The 22544-nt window shown below is 36.0% G+C and overlaps 1 protein-coding gene across 7 annotated transcripts in view; it reads left to right on the forward strand.

Moving 5' to 3' along the window:
- The window catches only part of HMBOX1 (homeobox containing 1), a 206720-nt gene that overhangs the window by 104467 nt on the left and 79709 nt on the right, over positions 1–22544 (forward strand). For all 7 annotated transcript variants that reach the window (XM_005874615.2, XM_014546442.1, XM_014546443.1 and 4 more), the window contains exon 5: positions 22118–22228. In XM_005874615.2, coding sequence (XP_005874677.1) covers positions 22118–22228 — 111 coding nt within the window. The remainder of the gene's footprint in view (positions 1–22117; positions 22229–22544) is intronic.

Genomic DNA, 22544 nt, shown 5'->3' on the forward strand with positions numbered 1-22544 from the left:
TACTTGGTCAGTACATAGGTACATTTTTCTGTCTTTAAACAAATTAGTTAAGTGTATATTAGAAGAATCTATGCGCTAGAATCTACCCCAAAATAAAGTTAAGGATGTGGTTGTCTGGAATCTCTGTCCTGTAATGGAGTCTCTTAAAGTCAGTAAAGTTCAACTCTAATGTATGAAATAACTCAACTCTGAGATTAAAAGGAGAAAAAGTGATACACAGCAGAAGAAAATGCTAAATTAAAAAGTGTAGTGAGGTGCAAAATTATAACACGTGCTTGTTCCAGAAACAAATGCAGAGACTTCTTTTTATAGATTCGGAGGATATCTATAATAAGATAAACAAGAAGTTCATGGGTGGGGTCTGTATAAATAATATCCTACTGATAGGAAAAATGACAGTATAAACAGGATATAATAGCAGTGCCTGCTGAATTTCCCAGCATGTTATTTGTAGCTTCTTTCACAGAGTCATAGCTGCTCCCATTAAGGGTGGATTTTTTGCCTCTAAAAGGTTGAACAAGAGTCTAAATTCTCACAAACAGTGGTGGGGTGGGGAGCATGGCCTTCACTTAGCAATAAATATGTGTGTTTTATATTCACTTTCAAGGTAAAATATTTCCTTTGGCTGTTTTCATTCTTAAAACATTTTCTTTTTAAATAACCTCTGGGAAAAACCAAGTGGGCAGAATAAATGAGTAAATGGGCAGAGCTTGAGTGAAGCTTATCAGCCAAAGAAATATACTAATTGGATTCGTGTCCTTTTAAAGAAATAAATAAACAGAAGAAGGAAAAAAATAGCATCTCAGAATTTTAAGAACTTTATCACAACTTTGTCTTCTTGTAATGGAGAAGCAGCCATAAAACTTGTTCCCTGCCATGAAACAGCCTGGGACCAGGGCGAAGCTGCAATTCTCTGTCTCAGTCTCCTTACTCATAGGACAAGGGGCTTTGACCCAATATTTTCTAAGTATCTTTTCTAATTGTCAAATTCTACTCTGTTCTTAAACTGTTAAGTACATTTAACAAGACTGCATAACTGTATCTAGTGACTCATTCCCAAATGTAAGAATTTATATAAATAGAAGCTCTGACCGAGCTTTAGAAATGTTCTAGCTATACTTAGACCACTTCCCTTTTTCAATTATCTTTAAAATGAAGGATAAAAACACTACATATTCAATTTAATTGTAATAATTTCTTTATAGATGTGGGTATATATCGTTCCTTTCCCTAAGAAGACAATTTCAGAACAGATATTGAAAACTAAAGTGTTACTAAACCTTTTTTAAAAATAGAATTTATTTTTTTTTAGAGCAGTTTTAGGTTCACAGTAAAAGTGAGTGAAAGTACAGAGAGTTCCCATATATCTCCTGTCCCCACACATGTCCAGTATCCCCTATTATCAGCATATGGCACCACAGTGGTCTTTGTTATAATCTGTGAACCTACATTGACACATCATTATCACCTGAATCCATAGTTTACATTAAGTATAACTGGATTTGTACATTCCAAGGGATGTTGAAAAGTGTACAATAACAACCATTCATAATTCATAGTATCACAAGATGATACTGTAGTTTCACTACCTAAAAATCCTTGTGCTCCTGTTCCTCCCTCCCCACAACCCACAGCAACCATTGATCTTTTTACTGTCTCCATAGTTTTGCCTTTTCAAGAATGTTATTATACAGTATGTAGTCTTTTCAGGTTGGCTTCTTTTTATAGATTTAGAAGATTCCTATAATATAAACAAGAAATTTATTCACTTAGGAATGTGCATTTAAGGTTCCGTAATGTCTTGGTGGTTCATTTCTTTTTAGTGCTAAATAATATTTCATTGTCTGTATATACCACAGTTTATCCATTTACCTGCTGCAGGTCATCTTGGTTGCTTCCAAGTTTTGGCAATTATGAATAAAGCTACTGTAAACAAGTAGAATTTATATTTTCATTAAAAAAGCAATGTTGGTAGGGCATAAATTACAGAGTAGGGAATTGTCCTCTTATAATACAACCAAATATAATTATGCTCATTTAACAAAATGTTTTCAATTCCTACCTAATGAATTTTATTAGTTTTATATAGATCTCCAATTTGAAGGCTACAAAATGGGTAGATCTTTATATGTAAGTTGTAAGTTTTATCTCCAAATTGAAAAGGTTTAGAATTTTTGTTTCTGTTAGGAGAAAACTTTTTTTCAAATCTTTGAATGGACTTCAATTACCAACAATATAAATGTTTTTGCAGAGTACATTTTAGGATTTTCTCTTATTTTGCAGCCTCTGGAGAGTAAGAACAGATGGTGTTCCGTGGTTCAAAATGTCTTACTTTTTATTTCACTTTTTCTATCTTCTGCAATTTGTTGGAAAACTATTATAAGCACAACACATAAAGTTACTTTTTTTCCATAGGAAAACATCCAGCCTCTAAATCTGAATACCCGTATTTTCTCACTTTGGTGATGGATCAGTGAAAAATCGAAGTAAAAATCATTTCAGAATATACTTTTTGTTAGAATTTTTCTACAATTCTTGAAATTCATTGTTTTACCGGGGCTTTCATCATCTCAAATGCAATGTAAAGGATTTGAAATATACATTTTTAGTGCAAAAGTTATGAAGATTGGTTTTCAAGAATAAAACAAGATTTCTCTTTCACCTGTATTTAAATATGTTTTTTATTTTTAGAGAGGACGAGAGAGAGAGAGAGAGAGAGAAACATTGATGAGAGAGAAGCATCAGCAATCAGCTGCCTCCTGCACGACCCCTGCTGGGGATCAAGCCTGCAACCCTGGCATGTGCCCTGACCAGGCGTGGAACAAGTTGACCTCTTGGTTCATGGGTATCCATTTGATGTTCAACCACTGAGCCACACTGGCAGGAATCACCTGTATTTAAAGTATAAAATATAATTTAAACTTTTTTATTCTACCATAAGCTTTGACAAAGTGACTTTTAAAGGTTAGGCACAGATGTGCTTTTCCCCCCTCCAGTAATTTTTATTTTTGTTTCCCACAATTACTGTTTCCTAAGATTGTGGAGAAAAGTCTGTTCTTAAGGTTTAATATTCCTTTTGCAGTTTTATGAAATACTAGAGGCCCTGTGCGCACGAAATTGTGTGCCAGTAGCTTGCTTCCGCTTGCCTCATCTGGCCGCCCCGCCCATCACCGCGTGTAGCTTGCTGCCCCGCCCTCCGCTGTTCATAGCTCTCCACAGCTAGTAGCTTGCGCCCCCCCTGCCGGGAGAGCCGCTACTCCTTTGGTTGTGATAGTTCCGCCTGCCGCCTGCCGGGAGAGCCGCTACTCCTTTGGTTGTGATAGTGTTACGGCGTGATGGCCATAGGCCTTTTATATAAGAGATTTCCTTATATTAAAAAAAATAACAGGACAGGGATAAATGGTAGAAAGAAGATATTTATGTCTGATAAAATAGCAAAACCTAAAGTTCAGCTGTAGTCCATGTGAGTCATCAGGCAATCTTATAATTTCCTGCAGAAGAAGGCTTTCAAGGGAATAAATACCATTTTTTATAAACTATAGATATGGTCTTTTATGCATTAAGGAATTAATCCTGCTAACTTGGAATTTACTCAGAGATAGATCTTAAAGAATTTGACATTAGTTTATACAAATACTTGTTTTGTCAGGAAGATGTACTAGATTTAGTAATGTGTAGTAACTAACTTTAGTTAGATAAGGAACTGAAGCTTGAACTCACCAAACTAATCAAGCTTGAGGGCCTTGATATCTGAGAGCCCTACACATTTTTGAAACAAAAAAGCTTTTAATATCAGATGTGTCAACTTCAGATAAATTAGGCTATAGCACTTGATCCTTACAGAATTAACTTGAGATATGCAGGGGAAATGTGTCTTTTCCTTTGTTTTTAATCACTTTTATTGAGATAAAAGTTGCCTAATAGTTGCCTAAGTTGTATCAAATTTATGCAATGGTATAACCATTACCAAAATCAAGATACAGAAAAATTTCAGTATTTCAACAAGTTTCCTCAAGCCTCTTTGCAGTCAAATTCCTCTCTCCACTGTTAACCACTGATCTGCATTCTGTCAGTATAGTATGCATTTTCTAGCATGTCATGGGACTGGAATCATACATACATATTCTTTTGTGTCTTACTTTTTTCACATAGCATGATGCTTTGAGATTCATTAGTGTTGTTACATGTGAAACTTTTAAATGCTGAATACTGGTCCATTGAATGGACATAACAAAATTTGTTTACCCATTAATTAGTTGAGGGACATTTGAGTTGTTTTAGCTACTATGAATTAAGCTGTATGAACATTTGCCTACACTTTTGGTGTAGACATATGTTTTCATTTCTCATACCAAGGAGTGAGATTTTGAGGTTATTGGTAAGTACATGTTTAACATTTATGAAACTATGAAACTGTTTTCCAAAGTGGCTATACCACTTTTCAGTCCCATCAGCAATATACGAGATTTCTGTTGCTTTGTATTCTCTTCAGCACTTGGTATTTGTACTTTTCTTTAAGTTTATCCATTTTAGTGCATATGTAATGGCATCTCACTCTAGTTTTATTTTGCAATTTTCTGATGGCTAATTATGTTGAGCAACTTGTCAGATGCTCATTTGCTATTCATGTATTTTCTTAGGTGAAATTCCTGTTAAGTCTTTTGCCCATTGTTTTTTAATAAGGTTGTTTGCCTTATTGATTATAAGAGTTGTTTGTATATTCTGGGTACAAATCCTTAAATATGTTAATATACACATATCTTAGTCTGAGGCTTGCATTTTTATTTTCTTAATATTGTCTTTGAAAGAGCAAATGTTTTTAATTTTGATAAAGTTATATTTATCTTTTTTTTCTTTATGGTTCATGCTTTATGTGTCCTAAGAAAATTTGCCTAAACAAAGAATTTTTAAGTTTTCTTTTAGAAATTTTCTAGTTTCAGCTCATACATTTAGGTATGTGAATCATTTCATGTTAATTTTTGTATATGTGTGAGGTAAAGGTTAGGATGTACTTTTTTCCATGTGGATGTCCGATTGTTGGAGCACCCTTTGTTGAAATGGCAGCAGTGGTCAAGAGACTAGTCTTTTCCCATTCAATTGCATTGGCACCTTTATAAGAAATCAATTGAATATGTATGTGTGGGTATATTCTGGGTTCTCTATTGTGTTCCATTAGTCTTTATGCCTATCCTTATACCAATACAAACTAAATTATTGTAGACTTATAGTAAGTCTTGAAATCAGAAAATATGATGCCTCTTAACTTTGCTTTTCTTTTTCAAGATCACTGTTGATATTCTAGGTCTTTTGCATTAAGATATACATTTAAAATCAACTTCTCAATTTCTACAAAAAAACCTATTTGTCGTGAGATTGTGATTGTGTAACTCAATCTAGCATTACGAATTGATGTTAATCATGGTGAGTGTTCCTGTCCACATAGATGGTATATCTCTCCATTTAGTTTTCAGTGTACAGGTTTTGCACGTATTTTTTAAAATATATTTTTATTGATTTTAGAGAGAGAGATAAAAACATCAATGATGAGAGAGAATCATTGATCAGCTGCCTTCTGCATGCCCCACACTGGGGATCGACTCCGCAAGCCAGGCATGTGCCTTGACCGGGAATCAAACCATGACCTTCTGGTTCATGGGTCAACACTCAACCACTGAGCCATGCCAACCGGGCTTTGCACATATTTTGAATGTATCTCTTAATATTTTACATTTTTGGTACCATTATATTATACTGTCTTTGACTTCAATTTACAATTGCTTGTTTTTTATGTCATAGAATAATTGGTTTTGGTATATTCACCCTCTATTCTGTAACCTTGCTAAATTATTTTATTTGTTCTCATAACTTTTTTGATAAATTCTTAGGGTTTTCTACATGGACAATCATGTTCTTTGTAATAGAGATAATTCTATTTCCTTCGTTTCTTGTGTATGTCTTTTATTTTTCTTGCCTTATTGTACTGACAAGCACTGTAAATATAATGATGAGAGCAGGTATTCTTGCCTTTTTTCCAATCCTAGGGAGCAAACATTGAATCTTTTATAATTAAGTAGGATCTTTGTAGGTTTTCCATAGATGCCCTTTTTCAAGACGCCCTTCAGGAGACATTTTCTTCTATTTCTAGTTTCTGAAAATTTTTATCATGAATGGATATTGTACTTGGTCATATACTTTTTTATCTATGTAGGATCTTTGTAGGTTTTTCATAGATGCCCTTTTTCAAGACTCCCTTCAGGAGACATTTTCTTCTATTTCTAGTTTCTGAAAATTTTTATCATGAATGGATATTGTACTTGGTCATATACTTTTTTATCTATTGAGATGACCACAGGTTTTGTTTTTTTAGTCTTGTTAATATGGTGAATTACATTGATTGATTTTTAAATGTTAAATGAGCCTTGCATTCTGGGAAAAACTCCACTGAATCTTCTCTTGTATTTCTAGAAGAATTGTTGTAGAATTGATATTACTTTTTCCTTAAATATCTTTATTTTGAGACTGCTTTTTTTATTATAGAGAATATCTTACACTTGGTCATAACTTACTAGGTAGATCTAATCCTGTGGGCTTGTATCCTGTACTGAGTTCAACAGAACAAAATATAAGAGTAGAGATTATTGTGTCTTTACTATCTCAAAATGCTAGCACTTTTCTACATGATTTTACTGTTGGCAGAAATTAGTCTTCTCTTACCAATTGCCTGAAATAGGATTACAAACCACAAACCAAACCGAATTTGCTTTCAGTACAGCAATAACTTTTCCCCTGTGCCCTAGTATGCCTGAGTAAAGAAACGTAGTTTTCATGTACTTGATCTATGAGATTTTGCTTCCTGTGGTAGTTTTTAAAATACCAAGTGACCTATCTCTAAATCTGTTGCCAAGCAGATCCATGAACAACATCTTGGTTTTGAATACATTGATTTTAATATGCATGTGCAATATAACATTGTCCCAGGCTTATTGTCATTGTTTCTGATGAGAAACACAGGAAAAGAATTTTAGGAACATTCTAAATGTGATCTTTATGTAATGTTTTGAGACATTTTAAGAACTATAATGTTATTTTCATAAATGTGTTTTTCTGCTTTCACTGTTTTTGACATAAAGATTGTTGATTGTGCCCAAGCCTTTCTATTGCTAAATATTTTTTGGTGTTTTATTTATTATTTTTTAAAATTTACCTTTATTGTTGAAAATATTATAGATGTCCCCCTTTTCCCCCTCATTTACCTTCTCTGTCCCCTGCCCCCCCAGGCCTACTGTACATTGTCTGTGTTAATGGATTATGCATATAAGTTCTTTGGTTAATCTCTTCCCAGGCCCCCCAACCCCCTTCCCTCTGACCCATCAGTGGATGAGTGGATAAAAAAGATGTACATTTGCACAATGGAATACAATGCAGCTGTAAACATGGAGGGATCTGGAGAGTATTATGCTAAGCAAAATAAGCCAGTCAGAGAAAGACAGGTATCACATGATCTCCCTATATGTGGAATGTAATGAACCAAATAAACTGATGAACAAAATAGATCCAGAGACATGGAAGTATTGTTAAATATTTTTTAAGGAAATTTATTACCAGCTTATCTTCATTTTTTTAGGACATAACAAGTGTTTTTGAAATGTGTTAAAAATAATTATTATCATGCATAATAATGTTTAGTAAGAATAATAAACTTTTTTTTTTTTTAAGTCTGTACCTTAGCTTTATCATTGTGCTAAATACCTACCCGGACAGCATATTGCCCTCTAAATGAGTTGTAGATAACCAGTGGCACTGATTTTTACTACTGTGTACCTTGTTAGCTAACCCCTCCCTTTTTGGAGGGTTTTTATTTTTAGCTATAATTTAGTTTAACACTTACCAAGTGCTAGTTGCTGTGCTAACTGTTTTATATATTTGAAAGTCAAGTGGTAACTTCTTCAGTTATAGATGAGAAAACTGAGGCTAAATGAGATTCAACTATTTACCCATAGCTAATTGCTGTTTTTCTTGCTGCAAAGCTATTGTTCTTGACATAGTATTTTAGTATATAGAGACAGTATAGTGCAGTAGTCAAGAGCATAACTTTAAATATTCAAAATGTGATTTCTATCACTTACTAGTTATATAATTTTGGGCAAGTTACTCGGTGTCTTAAGCCTCGCTTTCCTGTTTTGGAAATGAGAATAATATCAACTACTTATCAGGGTTCTTGAGTAAATTAAATGAATTAGTTTATGTAAAGTGTTTGGCATACTGTAAATGTTGTAGAAGTTTTTTAATTATCATTATTAATCATTATAGTGCTTAATATTGGGCCAGCAATCATTTTTCCTTTGTCCCTCTCTAAAAATTGACTTTTCTAAAGTTAAGCTTCTTGACACTGAATATGTTAACTATTATATTTCTTATCTTTCCACATTTAATTTAATAATGAACATTTAAAAAATATAGCACCCCCATATTCATAGCAGCATGTTTACAATAGCTGAAACATGGAAATAACCAAAAGTATCCATTGATGTATAAATGGATAAAGAAAATATGGTGTCTGTGTGTATATAAGGTATGTATGTATGTATATATGTGTGTATGTGTGTGTGTGTGTGTGTGTGTATATATATATATAATGGAATGATATTCAGCATTAAAAAGAAAGAAATCCTGTTAGTTATAACAATTAGGATGGACCTTGAAGGCATTATGTTAAGTGAAATAAGTCAGAAAAAGACAAATACTGTGTGGAAAGGAAGTCTAGGTTATTGATTTGAGATCATTTGTCTTTTCTTAACATAGGCATTTACAACAATAAGTTTCCCTCTAAGCACTTCTCATACATTTTTGTATGTTGTATGTGTGTGTTTTTTAATCATCTCAAAGTATTTTCTAATTTTCCTCATGATTTTTTTCTTTGACACATTGGTTAGAGCTAAGTTGTTCAATTTTCACATATGTGTGGGTTTCTCAATTTTTTTCTGTTATTGATTTCTAATTTTATTTCACTTACCTTGAAGAACAAACTTTGTATGATTGAAAAATCATTCAGATTTTTTTTTATGGCCTAACATTTGGTCCACCCTGGAGAATGTTCCACATACCCTTGAGAATGTGCTCTGCCTTTGTTGTTCTATAGAAGTTTGTTACATTTCGGTGGTTTACTGCGATGTTCAAGTTTTCTGTTTCCTTGTTGATCTTCTGTCTTGTTGTGCCTATTATTGAAAATGGACTATTGAAGTCTCCAACTATTACTTTTGTCTTGTTTTGTAAATACATTTTTATTGATTTTTAGAGAGGAAGGGAAAGGGATAGAGAGATGGGAACATCTGTGAGAAAAGAACATCATCAATTGGCTGCCTCCTCTACGCACCCCTACTGGGGATGGAGCCTGCAACCTGAGCATGTGCCCTGACCTGTAATCGAACCAGAAACCTCTTGGTTCCTGAGTCGATGCTCAACCACTGAGCACACCGGCTGGGCAGCCAACGGTTACTTTTGAATTGTCTATTCTCTCTTCAGGTCTGTCAGTTTTTGCTTCATGTATTTTGGGACTCCATTGCTTGGTGCATATATGTTTTTAATGATGTCTTCCTCAGGAATTAATCCTTTTTTATTGTTCTAAAATGTCCTTTTGTCTCTTGTAACAAATTTTGTCTAACATTACTATAGCCACTGGAGTTTTCATTTGGTTATCATTTATTTATTTGTTTTTCATGTTTTTTTACTTTGAATCTAAAATGTATCTCTTGTAAACAGTATGCATTTAGATGGTTTTTTTCATTCATTCTGCCAATCTCTGTCTTCTTATTGGATTGCTTAATCCATTTAAATGTAATGTAATTATGTTGAGGGAGGATTTATGTGTACCATTTTGTCATTTGTTTTTAGTCCTTTTTTAAAAATTAAATTTATGAATTAAAGTGACATTGGTTAATAAAATTATATAGGTTTCAGGTGTACAATTCTATAGTACATCTATATATTGTATTGTGTGTTCACTATCCCAAGTCAAATCTCCTTCCATCACTATTTATTCCTTCTACACCCTCTTTCACCTCCCTCTACACCACCCCCCCTTCCCTCAGGTAATCACCATACTGTTGTCTATTAGGGTTTTATTGGTGGTTGTTTTTGCTTAATCCCTCACCTTTTTCATCCAGCCCAACAACCCCTCTCCCCTCTGATACCTGTCTGTCTGTTCACTATCTATGAGTCTGTTTCTATTTTGTTTGTTAGTCTATTTTGTTCTTTAGATTCCGCATATGAGTGAAATCTTATAGTACTTGTCTTTCTCTGACTGGATTATTTCACTTAGCATAATGTTTTCCAGGTCCATCCATGCTGTCACCAAGAGTAAGATTTTCCTTTTTTTTTGTCAAGCAGCAAGGATGGACCGGCTTCCGGCAATTCTCCTATTACTTGATTACTTTCTCCTTTTGTGTTTAATAGATATTTTCTGGTGTGCCAGTTTAAATCTCTTGTCATTTCTTTGCTATATTTTTTTGAATTATTATCTTAGTATTTTCCCTGGGAATTACCATTAGCATCTTAATTTTAATGATCTAGTTTGGATAAATACAAACTTAATTTCAATAGTATAGAATTTATAGCTTAATTCCCTATCCCCTTCTTTGTGCTATTATTGTCATACAAGAGGCCCGGTGCACGAAATTTGTGTCCCTCAGCCTGGATTGCGAGAGGGCTCAGGCCAGGCCAAGGACCCCACCAGTGCACAATCAGGGCCAGGGAGGGATATGGGAGGTTGGCCAGCTGGGGAGAGATCACGGGAGGGCTCCAGGGCATGTCCGACCCGTCTTGCTCAGTCCCGATCTGCTGGACCCCAGCAGCAAGCTAACCTACTAGTTTGAACGTCTGCGGTGGTCAGTTGTCAAGCCAAGCAGTTAAGCGGCCTTAGCATATCATTAACATATTACACTTTGATTGGCTGAATGGCTAACTGGACGACGACATACTTAGCATATTAGGCTTTATTATATAGGATAAATTACATGCTTATGTATTGTGTGTTCATCAACTTAGACTTATAATTATTGCATTATACAGTTTTCTTTTAAATCAAGTAGGAATAAGAGGAATTATAAGACAAAATACATTTATACTGTCTTTTATATTTACCTACTAGAGGCCCGTTGCACGAAGAGATTCGTGCAATAGGCCTTCCCTTCCCCTGGCTGCCAGCACTGGTTTTCCTCCGGCACCCGGGACCCAGGCCTTCGCTCTGGACGGAGCCTTCAGTCTTCGCCCCTGCGTATGCAAATTAACCGCCATCTTTGTTGGGTTAATTTGCATACTCTCCTGATTGGCTGGTGAGCGTAGCGGAGGGATGGTTAATTTACATGTTTTTCTATTATTAGGTAAGATGTAGTTACTATTAGGGTCGCTGAAGGAGGAACACACAAGACCAAAAGGGGTAAAGAATTATGAATTTATTAGGTCATCTGGATACCAGATGGGCTGAGCCCCAAAATGGCACCAACCCCCAGTGACAGGAGTCAGAGGTTTTTAAAGGACTTTTGGCGGGCTTTTTCTGGGCAGAGATCTCTGTGCAGGTCTGGAGGGAAGAGATAATGGGCTTAGCAAGTGAAATGTTGTCTCTGTGAAAGGGAATGTCCATTCCAAAATGGCCTGGAAGTCAGTTCCCAGGGGAGGGATATCGATTCAATTGCTCAATCCAGCCTAACAGTTACTTTTATTGGCACTATTTCTTCGTGTGTATTTGAATTACTGTTTAGTGTCCTTTTGTTTTAGCTAAAAGAACTCTTTTTCTGGTAGGACAGGTCTGCTGGTATTAGCATCTCTCTGGTTTTGTTTATCTGGTAATGTCTTAATGTCTCCATTTTGGAAGGATAGTTTGGTTGGATTAGAGTTCTTGTTTGATGCTCTTGCCTCCCCTTTCCCCAGCTCTTTGAATATATAATCCTACTGCCTTCTGGCTTCTTGTTTCTGATGAGAAAATTGCTGTTAATTTTATTGAACATACCTTGTACATAAAGAATTACTTTTCTTGCTGCTTTCAATTTTTCTCTTTGTCTTTGGTTTTCAACCATTATGATGTTGGCGTGGATTCTCTGAGTTTACCCTACATAAAGATTATTGAGTGCCTTGCACGTGTAGATTAATGTTTGTTGTTAAATTAGGAAATTGTTTGGCCATTCTTTTTCTAATATGTTTTCTTCACTTTTCTCTCTTTTCCTCCTGGGACTTACATTGTGTATGTTGGTATACATGATGGTGTCCCATTGGTTTTTGAGGCTTTGCTCTATTTTTTCAATCCTTTTTTCCTTCTGTTTTTTGTACTAGATAATTTTACTTGATTTGTCTTCAAGCTTACTAATTATTTCTTCTTCCAGTTCACATATGATGTTGACCCCCTTTAGTGAATTTTTCACTTTAACTTATTGTAGTTTTCAACTACAGAATTTCTTTATGATTCTTATAATTCTTGTCTCTTTATTGATACTCTGGTGTGGCTTTTCTTATACTTTCCTTTAGTTTTTTAGACATGTTTTCTTTAGTTCTTTGAATATCTTTAAAATAGCTGATTAAATCTTTGTCTTGTAAGTCTTACATCTATGTTTCTTCAAAGACGCTTCTTATTGACTGTTTCTTTTACTATCTATGTGTCATACTTTCTTGTTTCTTTGCATGGTCTTATTTTCTTTTGTTTTTGAAACTAGACAGTTTGAATAATATAATGGGGAAATTCTAGAAATCAGATTCTTCCCCATCCCTGGATTTGTTGTTATTTCTGTTTATTGTTGTTGCTCTTTGTTTTTGTTTTTTTAGTGACTTTCCTGAACTAATTCTGTAAAATCAGTAGTCTTTGTGGTGTATGGCTACTGATGTCTCTTTTTTTAAATATATTTTTATTGATTTTGGAGAGGAAGGGAGAGGGAGAAAGAGATAGAAACATCAATGATGAGAGAGAATCATTGTTCAGCCGCCTCCTGCACGCCGCCCCCCCTCCTCCCCCACTGGGGATTGAGCCCACAACCCCGGGCATGTGCCCTTGACCAGAATCAAAACTGGGACCCTTCAATCCACAGGCCGACGCTCAATCCACTGAGCCAAACCAGCCAGGGCTGATGTCCTTTTCTTATTGGCTTAGTGATCAGCTAGTTATTAGACAGAGATTTCCTTAAATGCCTGGAACTAAAAACTTTCCCAGCTTTTCTGTATGTGTATTAGGGCATGCCTTTAATGCTCAGGAGGGCAGTTAATAATTCTGCCTTAGCCTTCACATTCTCTTTTCACCGTTTCTCAAGACTTAACTAACTAGAGGTAAGAGCGTAGAGCTTTCACAGTTTTTTATTGTGCATGCCTGTTGCCCTGGTCATATACATAGATCTAAGCATGTGCACAGCCCTCCATGGGCCTGGCCTTCTAGATTCTTAGAAATATGACAGAGCTTTTCAATGATCCTCATAGACTAATCTCATTCCTCAGCTTTTAAAATATTTTAATCAGCTTCTTATTTGCCCCAATTGTTATCATCACTTTAGGCTCCTGCAGTGTTAAATGATTGCCACTGATAATTTTTAACAGACCACCTCCCTCCTTTGATTCTCCTAGGAAAAATATTGTTCACGCTGAATGAAGTCTGAATCCGGCGAAATAAGGACAGGTCTTGTCAATGGGAATTTTTCAGAGAATCCCCAGACAGGTCAAATAATGACAGTTCTCTTAGAATAGTGTTTTGGAGAACTCCACACCTGTTACACCCCCTCTAGTGGCTATGAGGACACTCCTGGTTTTCATTGTGATTGCAGGAATGTTGATTTTCAAGTCTACTCTGATGATGGGATGAGGGGAGTGGGTGTAGGTCAAGTTCAAAATGTCATAAAGCTGTTCTTACTAAAATTCAGCTTAAAAAAAAAAGACACTCCTTGGATTGTTACAAGCCTTTGGTTAATTTCCAGAGTTATGAAAAAGTTGACTCTGACCATTTTTGCCAGCACTTTTATAGTAGAGCAGCTTTTATTCTCATTGCTTTTATGGAGTACTGATTTTTCAGAGCTCCTTACTCTACTATTTTCACTGACATCACTCCAATTTAATAGACTTTGAAATAAAGTCTAACCCATAAAAATTTCTATTGTAAAGTTGTCCTCAAAGTATAAACATGGAAGACAAATACATGCATACAAGAACTGGGGGATACAGCACCAATAAACCCGGGCAGTCATGCACTGCTTAACAACTACAATACATTCTGAAAAATACATCATTAGGCGATTTCATTGTTGTGCAAACGTCATAGAAACCTCGATGGTATAGCATACTACATACTGTGCTATATGGTATATCACAGTTGTATATGCAGTCTGTCATTGACTAAAACATTATTATGCGGTACATGCCTGTACTGATAAAAACTGCTTATGAAGAAATCTTACCAATCAAAAATAAAATTAAAAATATAGAATTTAGGCATTAACTTAAGGGGATAAAAGGGACCTTCTAGGGAGCATGAAAATAATTTATATTTTTATTTGAACAACAGTCACGTATGTATACATGTGTCAAAACTCCTTCAACTATACATTTAAAGAGTAGTGCAATTTACTATATGCAAAATATGCCTCAAAAACAAAAATACAGAGCTTAGGAATTGGGAAACTGTATATGGTAAATCTTGAATTCATTTAAATCTAAAACTATGAGTAACAACTACGGGAATTATGAATTCAGAACAGAATGTAAATGTTGGCCATGTAAAAATGACTTCCAAATATCAGGAGTTGGATGTGAAGGCTGGGAAGGGAGATGGAGAAGGTATAGTCTATGTATGTGTGTTAGTTTCTATTGCAACATAAAATTTACACCAGATCTTAGCAACTTGAAACCTAACTCTTCATTATCTCACTCAGTTTCTATGGGTCAGGAATCCAGGAGCAGCTTAGAGAGGTCGTGGTTATTCATGGTGTCTCAAGAGATTGCAGTCATCAGTAGGCTTAACTAAAGCTAGAGAACTCACTTCCAAGATGGCTCCCTTGCATAGCTGTTAGAATGCCTCATTTCTTTGCCACATGGATTTCTCCATAAGTCTAATTGAATGGTCTTACAACATGGCAGAACCAACTATCTCAGAGAGCAAGTAAGGCAGAAATTGTAATGTTTTTCATGACCTAATCCCAGAAGTCAGAGACTATCATTTCTGCCATATTCTACTGGTTGTAGAGACTAACCCTGAAGTACTGTTGGAGGAGATTGCACAAAGGTAGAAAGACCAAGAGGATCATTAGGGGTCATCTTGAAAGTTGGCTACCACAGTCTGCTAATTTCGCATTTTTTAGCCAGGAGTCATTAGAAACTGCCCACAAGTTAGACAATAATGCTTCTAACCTCCTAATGTTTTTGTATAATTCTTTTTCCTTGCTTTAGTGTACTGTTTTAGTAACCTCAGTCTTTCATTTCACTCTAGTTTATTTTAAATATTTTTTCTTGGGTTAAAATCAGATCAAACTAAATTTAATGCTTTTAATTTTAAAGTTCTGTCTATAGTATCTCATTTTAGTAATTATTTCTACCTATTCTATGTTTACTTTTATGCTTGGAGTGATTTTATAATGCGTGTAGTTATTTCTAAGTGGTAAGATTTTAGATGGGTTTTTAAAGTTAGCTTTACTCTGAAAATTTCTACTTTGAATTGCTTAGAATTCCTTTTTATTATAAGCATGTATTGTGTTTACAAAGAGAAAGACTTTCAAAATAAGTTTCATAATATTTAACCAAGGTGAGAATGTCTCATGACTATGGGTTAGAGATTGTAAAATTTTGGTACAACCTATGGGGTAAAGTCTGGTAGTACCTATAACAAATTAAATGTACGAATTAAAAATTCTATTTCTGTGAATCATCCCAAAGTATTTATTCATATGCACAAAGGTATGCGTAGAATGTTCATTGCATCATCATTTATAATAGTAAAACATTAGCAACAACTATAATGTTCAATAATAAACAAATATTTAAGTGGGTTATTGTATAGAATACCATGTAGCCATTAGAATGATGAAGATTTATAATGTACTACATGAGAAAATTCCAAGACATTATGTAAGAAATTCAAGTTATTTCTTATGTAGAGAATAACTCCAAATGTGTGTTTAAAAAACAACTAGGTGTGTGTGTGCACATATGTTTATATATTAAATGCTTAGGAAAGAGTCTGGAAGGATTCACATCAAATAAACAAGAATACCTTTACATTAGAGAATAAGAGAAGGGTTGGGGATGAAGGACTTTTTTTTTTCATCTGCAGGTTTGTGAGTTATTTTTGTTGAGAATGCATGCATGTATTTTAACTTAACAATTGTGGGAGGAAAATTGTAGTGATGGCTGCATTTCTCAAGTAGAAAATTGCTTGAAGAAACACCTTTCACTTTTTCAACTGTAAAATGATCTTCCAATTAAAAAGGATCTTATCGTGAGAATTTTGGATCTTAAATGGTTAGTTTTTTTATCAGTTAGTCCAGTTGTCCAAACAAGCGAGACTGAGATTACAAGCTGCAGGAATGAGGATTGGAGAAAACATAAAGAGAATTTTAGGAAGGGAAACTTTGGATTTAGTAAGCATTTAAGAGTTGGGGGAAAGAGTAGAGTAGAAGATAAAATTGAGATGGGGGACACCGGAAGAAGATCAGATTAAAAGGAAGAGGATAATGAGTTAAGTTTACTGTGTTAAAGACTTGTGGGAAATTCTCATGAAGTTAACTAGCAAATGGTTTCAAAAACAGTCTGGTGCTCTGACATTTAGATGATATTTTAAATCATGGTTGTTGATAGTTGAGATGACCAAGAAAGAGTGTATAGAGAGAAGATGCTTAAAGATATAAACCTAGGAACACTAACATGTAAGAAGCTAGCAAAGCAATTCCTTAAGTTGCATTGGAGAGTTGTAGCCAGCATTCCAGGGATGAAGATGATGTGAGTGGTCAGTAGTGTCACATTCCACAGGAAGTGGAAGGAAGAGGATACATTTTTTTAAATAATAAATCTTTATTGTTCAGATTATTACAGTTGTTCCTCTTTTTCCCCCCATAGCTCCCCTCCACCCAGTTCCCACCCCAACTCCCTTTCTATGCCCCTGATTCTAATCTATTCACCAGTTTATTCTGTTAGTCAGATTTTTTTATTCACTGGATTTTTAGATTCACTTGTTGATATGTATTTGTTGTCCCTTTGTTCATAATTTTTATCTTTACCTTTTTCTTCTTCTTCCTCTTCTTAAAGAATACCCATTTTAATGTGTTCTATTAGAGACTTTGACAAGAATGGGTAGTGGTGGAGAGCCCTCTAGTGGAAGGGAGCATAGCATTTGAGGAACTAGAAGAAGCCTCATAGAGCTGAAGCTCAGAAAAGAATCTCAATGAGGCTGGCAAAAGGCTTTTTTGGCCTTTGAGTCCAATGTGATCACTTTCTTATTGGAAAGAAATTAATCAGAGGTTAGTTTTAGTCTCAATGTATGAAGGTTGTATGTAAATTTTTCTTTTCTTCTGCCCTGTGAAAGGTTAGAAAAGAGGCTTTGTGAGGAGTTAAAACTTGTGGAGAATATTTTTTTCAGGAGTGGGAAGAGGAGAGTTAGGGAAACATTTTTCCCAAGGAGAAACACAAAAACTGATAGTAAAGAGAAGCTGCAAGGCCTTTTGTGACACCAAGGTCACCCGAAGTTCCAAAGGCACGGAGGAGCCCCAGAAGGATGAGTTAGAGAACTTGGCCTATCAGTAAGCTGCTAACCGAGAAAAATCATTGAAAAAATGTGTTGTACATATTTAATTTTCATAACACTTCTAGAAAAACTATCTGCTTTATTACTTCATTTTCTGTATTTATTATATAAGAACAGTTAAATTTACAGTGAAGAAGTTCTTTTTTATTTTCTCTCACACAAAAGACTAGACAGAAGGATAATTCTTTATTACCTTCTCTCCATTTGTTTTATTAAATTAATAATTATGCATAGAGAAAATTGTGCAGCAATATATATTAACAGATAACATTGTTTACCTCAGAGTGGAACTGCTAAGGAAAGGCTGAAATTAACTTTTTTTTGTACTTCTTTGTTGTTTAACTTAATTGCAGTATTTATAAAACAACCAGTAAAGTATGTCATGTTTATAAGGGAAGCCTAAATATAAAATAAATTAATACATATTTGTAGAATGATTAAAAAACAATATGGAGTTTACAGTGTAGGAAGTGTGCCACTCTATTTTTGGCTGTATATAAGTTTTCGTTACTATACAAAACAGAATGAAGATTATGTAAATGTAGCTATACTTATAAAACTATATACTTTTTATTTATATCATGGGCATCTTTCCATATTGATACATATTCATTTACTTTATTTTCTAAATACTACATAGAATTTTAAAATCTTTTGTCGGGAATCTTTTTTTAAATTGAAATATATACAGAGAAAAGTGTCTAGCTTAGTGACTTTTATAAAGTGAAGACATGCATATAACCACCATCCAGATCCAGATCAAGAATAGTGCTGATCACTACATAAGCTTTCCTCACACTACCTCCCAGTAATAAACCTGCTCCCTCCTAGTTATAGGTAGCCATTCATATAGATAACTAGGGGCCCAGTGCATTAATTCGTGCACCTTGAAAGAAACTGTGGGCCGCAAGGCTGCGGTGGGCACAGGGGGGGTCTCGGCCCACCCGCACCCCCTCCTGGCCCCTCCCATCGCGGTCCCCTGTGTGCTGGCAGCCCCGCTCCTGCCACCACTGCTCCCACATGCTGACGGTGCCAGCCCCACTCGCACCCGCTGATGGTGTGGAGTGATTGGGGCTGGTGCCAGCAGTGGATTCGAGGAGGGCCAGTGCTGTCAGCGGGTGTGAGCAGCGGCTGCTGCCCTGATTGCCCTCAGGAGCAGGGGGAGGTGGAGAAGCCCTCTGGGGCGATTGGGGCCCATAGCTGCCACTCGCACCCGTTGATGGCGCTGAGCCATCGGGACTGGCGTCAGGCACTGGCAGCAGATGTGAGCAGCAGCTCCAGCATCGGCACCGGATGTGAGAGGGGCTGTCGCTTCAGTGGGTTCGAGCAGCGGCTCCAGTGCTGGCAGTGGGTGCGAGCAGGGCCAGAGCTGGCAGCAGGTGTGAGCGCTGGAGCAAAGAATTTTCAGTAACCACCAGTGGCTTGCCCCGATGACAGCGACTGGCGCCCCCCCTTGGTCTGGAGTCCCCGCTCACCTGCTCCCCCATCCCGCTGTGGCCAACACCCGCCATTTCTGTGCACACCCCCTGGTGGTCAGCGCATGTCATAGCGACCAGTTCGGTTGTTTGGTTGTTCCTCTGTTCCATCTATTTGCATATTAGGGTTTTATATATATAGATTGTGTCTCTTTTAGTTTTAAATAAGTTGATTCATACAGCTGTGCCTAGCTTTTTTATGTGTGTCTGATGGTTTTTGGTAGACAGTGTTTTTGTGGGATTTATCCATGTGGTTGCATATTGCAGTAGTTTGTCCTTTCTCTATTTGATATAGTAGACTATAGTAGAATGCATAAGTACCACAATTATGCATTTTCCTGTTGATGGGTGTTTGAGTTGGTTCAAACTGGGGACTAGGAGCCTTTTTGTACATGTCTTTTGAACACATTGCTATTCAGCATGTACACATTTCTGTGTCCTATATACTGAGGAAAGAAACTGCTAGGTTGCCCTGGCCGGTGTGGCTCAGTTGGTTGGAGCATCATCCCATTCATCAAAAGGTGGTGGGTTTGATTCCTGGTCAAGGCACATACCCAGGTTTTGGGTTCAATCCCCAGTTGGGATGTGTGCAGGAAGGAACAAATCTAAACTCATTTTTAAAAAAGAGGCAAAAGCCCTAGCTGATTTCTTCAGTAGTTAGAGCATCAGCCTGCTGACCAAAGGGTTGCAGGTTCAATTCCATTCAAAGGTACATACTTCGGTTTCAGGCTCGATCCCTGGCCCTGGTTGGGGCACATGCAGGAGGCAACCAATCAATGTTTCTCTCTCTCTCTGTCTCTCCCCCTCCCTTACACTCTCTATAAAAAAATAAAATCAATGGAAAAAATATCCTCGCGTGAGGAAAAGAAGAAATTGCTAGGTCCTATGGTATGCATATGGTCAATTTTAGTAGGTACTGCCCCATTGTTTCCCAAATGACCCTGACATTTTACCCTCATGCCAGCAGTATGAGAGTTCCATATACTCTGTGTCCTTGCCAAAACTTGGTATTGATGGCGTGTTTTGTTTTGTTTTGGTTTTGGTTGGTTGGTTTTGTTTCTTGGTTGTTGTTTGTTTTTGGTGACTGATTTAGAACATTACTTTTAAAAGTCTGCCCAGTTTTTTTATTATGTGAGTATACCATAATTTAACTAATCTTTTGATGGGCTTTTGCCCTCTTCCTTCACTACCTGGACAGCGCTAAAATCTAGTGGGCTCAGTGTTTATTCTGTAGGATCTGACTGTGTGGGGGAGATTCAATACTGAAAGTAACAGAACTGATATAGTCTATTTTTTCTTAAAATATTTTCCTCAAATTCTGTTTGTTTTGAGTAGTATGGTACTGATGTGAAGAATCCACATAAAAATGTTTTATTTTGTTGACATGAAAATCAATTTTGATTTCATAGTGGAAAACGGTTTTCTTCACTCTTGTTTAAAAGTAATGTAATATCTGAATCTGGACTTGTGGTAAGGCATTGCTAAAGACAGCCAACTTTAATTTGCATTCTCTTAGAACAAGCATAGAGTGCTGGCTGCCAGCACCTACTTCACATAGATCGTCATTCCATTGGAAAACCACTGTGTGAATTATTTGAGAATGTAATCACTTAGGTTTTAGAAAACTGAATTTCACCCTTTGGAAATGAAAGGTGGTTCCAATCAGGGAACCTTGCTTCACAGACCAACTTGTCTTTTAACAAAGCTTCCCTCCCCCATTTCCACAAGTTTTCTTCTAACATAGGTTTTTAAAAGTATGAAACTCTAGGGGCTTGCTTTTAATGAGTTAAATATAATCACCAGGCCTCCTGCTTCTCATGTTAGGGGGTGTGATTACTTCATGATAACCACTCTTCCTGTTGTGCATTATAGCTTTAAACAGGTGTTGTCACAGGTGGTATTCAGTACTATCCAGTTACCATAAGTAATTCCTTGGGAGAGTTAAGATACTGTTAACCCTCTCTGATAGCTGACTGGTCCTTTAGAAAGTGCCTTATGGACATATAAGACAGTTTCATCTTTCCTATTATTCTTTGCTTTGCCAGTTGTATGTTAAATTATTCATTTTTGGAATAGCTATAATGACCAGAAGGAGCAAGTGATTCTCATACTAGTCAGTTTTAGACATGCTTTTTTAATTTCACATGTGGAGGTTTTCCCCATTTCTAATTAATTGCTGTCAAGAGCTTCTTACTTATAGCTGAAAACTTCTGCTTTATATTCTGTTCAGTTTTTTGAAAAGTCTGTGTTAGATGACTGCCTTTACCACTTGAGATTTCTTAAGAGGTCATATTGCAGCAGAAGTCTAAAAGTCTTCCAATTCTTAGTTATCTGTACTAATGGTAATGAATCTGAAATGCCTAAATGAATTAACAAATAAGCCAGAAACTTTATTTAAGAGAGCATTTTCAATGACCTCTTTTTTTCCCAGCCCCTAACTCTTTTATCAGTATCAGTAATTAGTAGCAAAACTTGCTGGCTAGATTTTTTTTCTTTTCAATATCTATTAAAAGTTCTAATATTCTAAACCAGGATTGGGGTGGAGGTGGTGGTGGTTGGAGGAGCACCAATCTAATCAATTTTTGATTAATAACTGTTACTTAGGAATCTCTTCATGTATTTCATATTTATGGACCAGGTTTAGAGACTGATTTTAGAGACCACTTTCAAATCTTGATTAATAAAATGCTGACCTCTAGTAGATAATTCTGAATATATCCTAGCATGTTTAGCCAGCTTTTACCAAGAAGCCCAATATAAGAGTTGTTCAAGTTGCAGCTTTCTTATAAAGAAGAGAATAAAGAACCAGTAACCTAGAACCAAGAGAACCCTCCTTAAGTTCCCCGCAACTTCATTACTTGCAACAGCTGTTTCTCTTTCTACATAGGTATCAGTCAGAGCCGGATCTCTCACTGGCTGTTGCAACAGGGATCAGACCTGAGTGAGCAGAAGAAAAGGGCATTTTACCGATGGTATCAACTGGAGAAGACAAACCCTGGTAAATATCATTTTCTTTTTTCATTGCATATGAAATGAGACATATGTAATTAATTGCTTTATTGAATCCATGTGCTGCCTTGTCTTCATCATGGTAGTTTCAGACTTTACTGTTTTTCTTTTAAGCCAAAAAAAAACTGTAAAACCTAAGCCCTATTGTACCAATTTTTTATTTAGTGTCTAATGTCATCTAAGGTGCCTCTTTGTTTCCAGTTTTTTGATATTTCTAACAAGAGTTTGAAAGAAAAGTCATGGTTGTCAGTGGGCGATTTTCTTTTTCTCAACTATAGGTACACATAAGATTCCATGTCTAGTTT

Source organism: Myotis brandtii, unplaced genomic scaffold (genome assembly GCF_000412655.1).
Source record: "Myotis brandtii unplaced genomic scaffold, ASM41265v1 scaffold447, whole genome shotgun sequence".
NCBI lineage: Eukaryota > Metazoa > Chordata > Mammalia > Chiroptera > Vespertilionidae > Myotis > Myotis brandtii.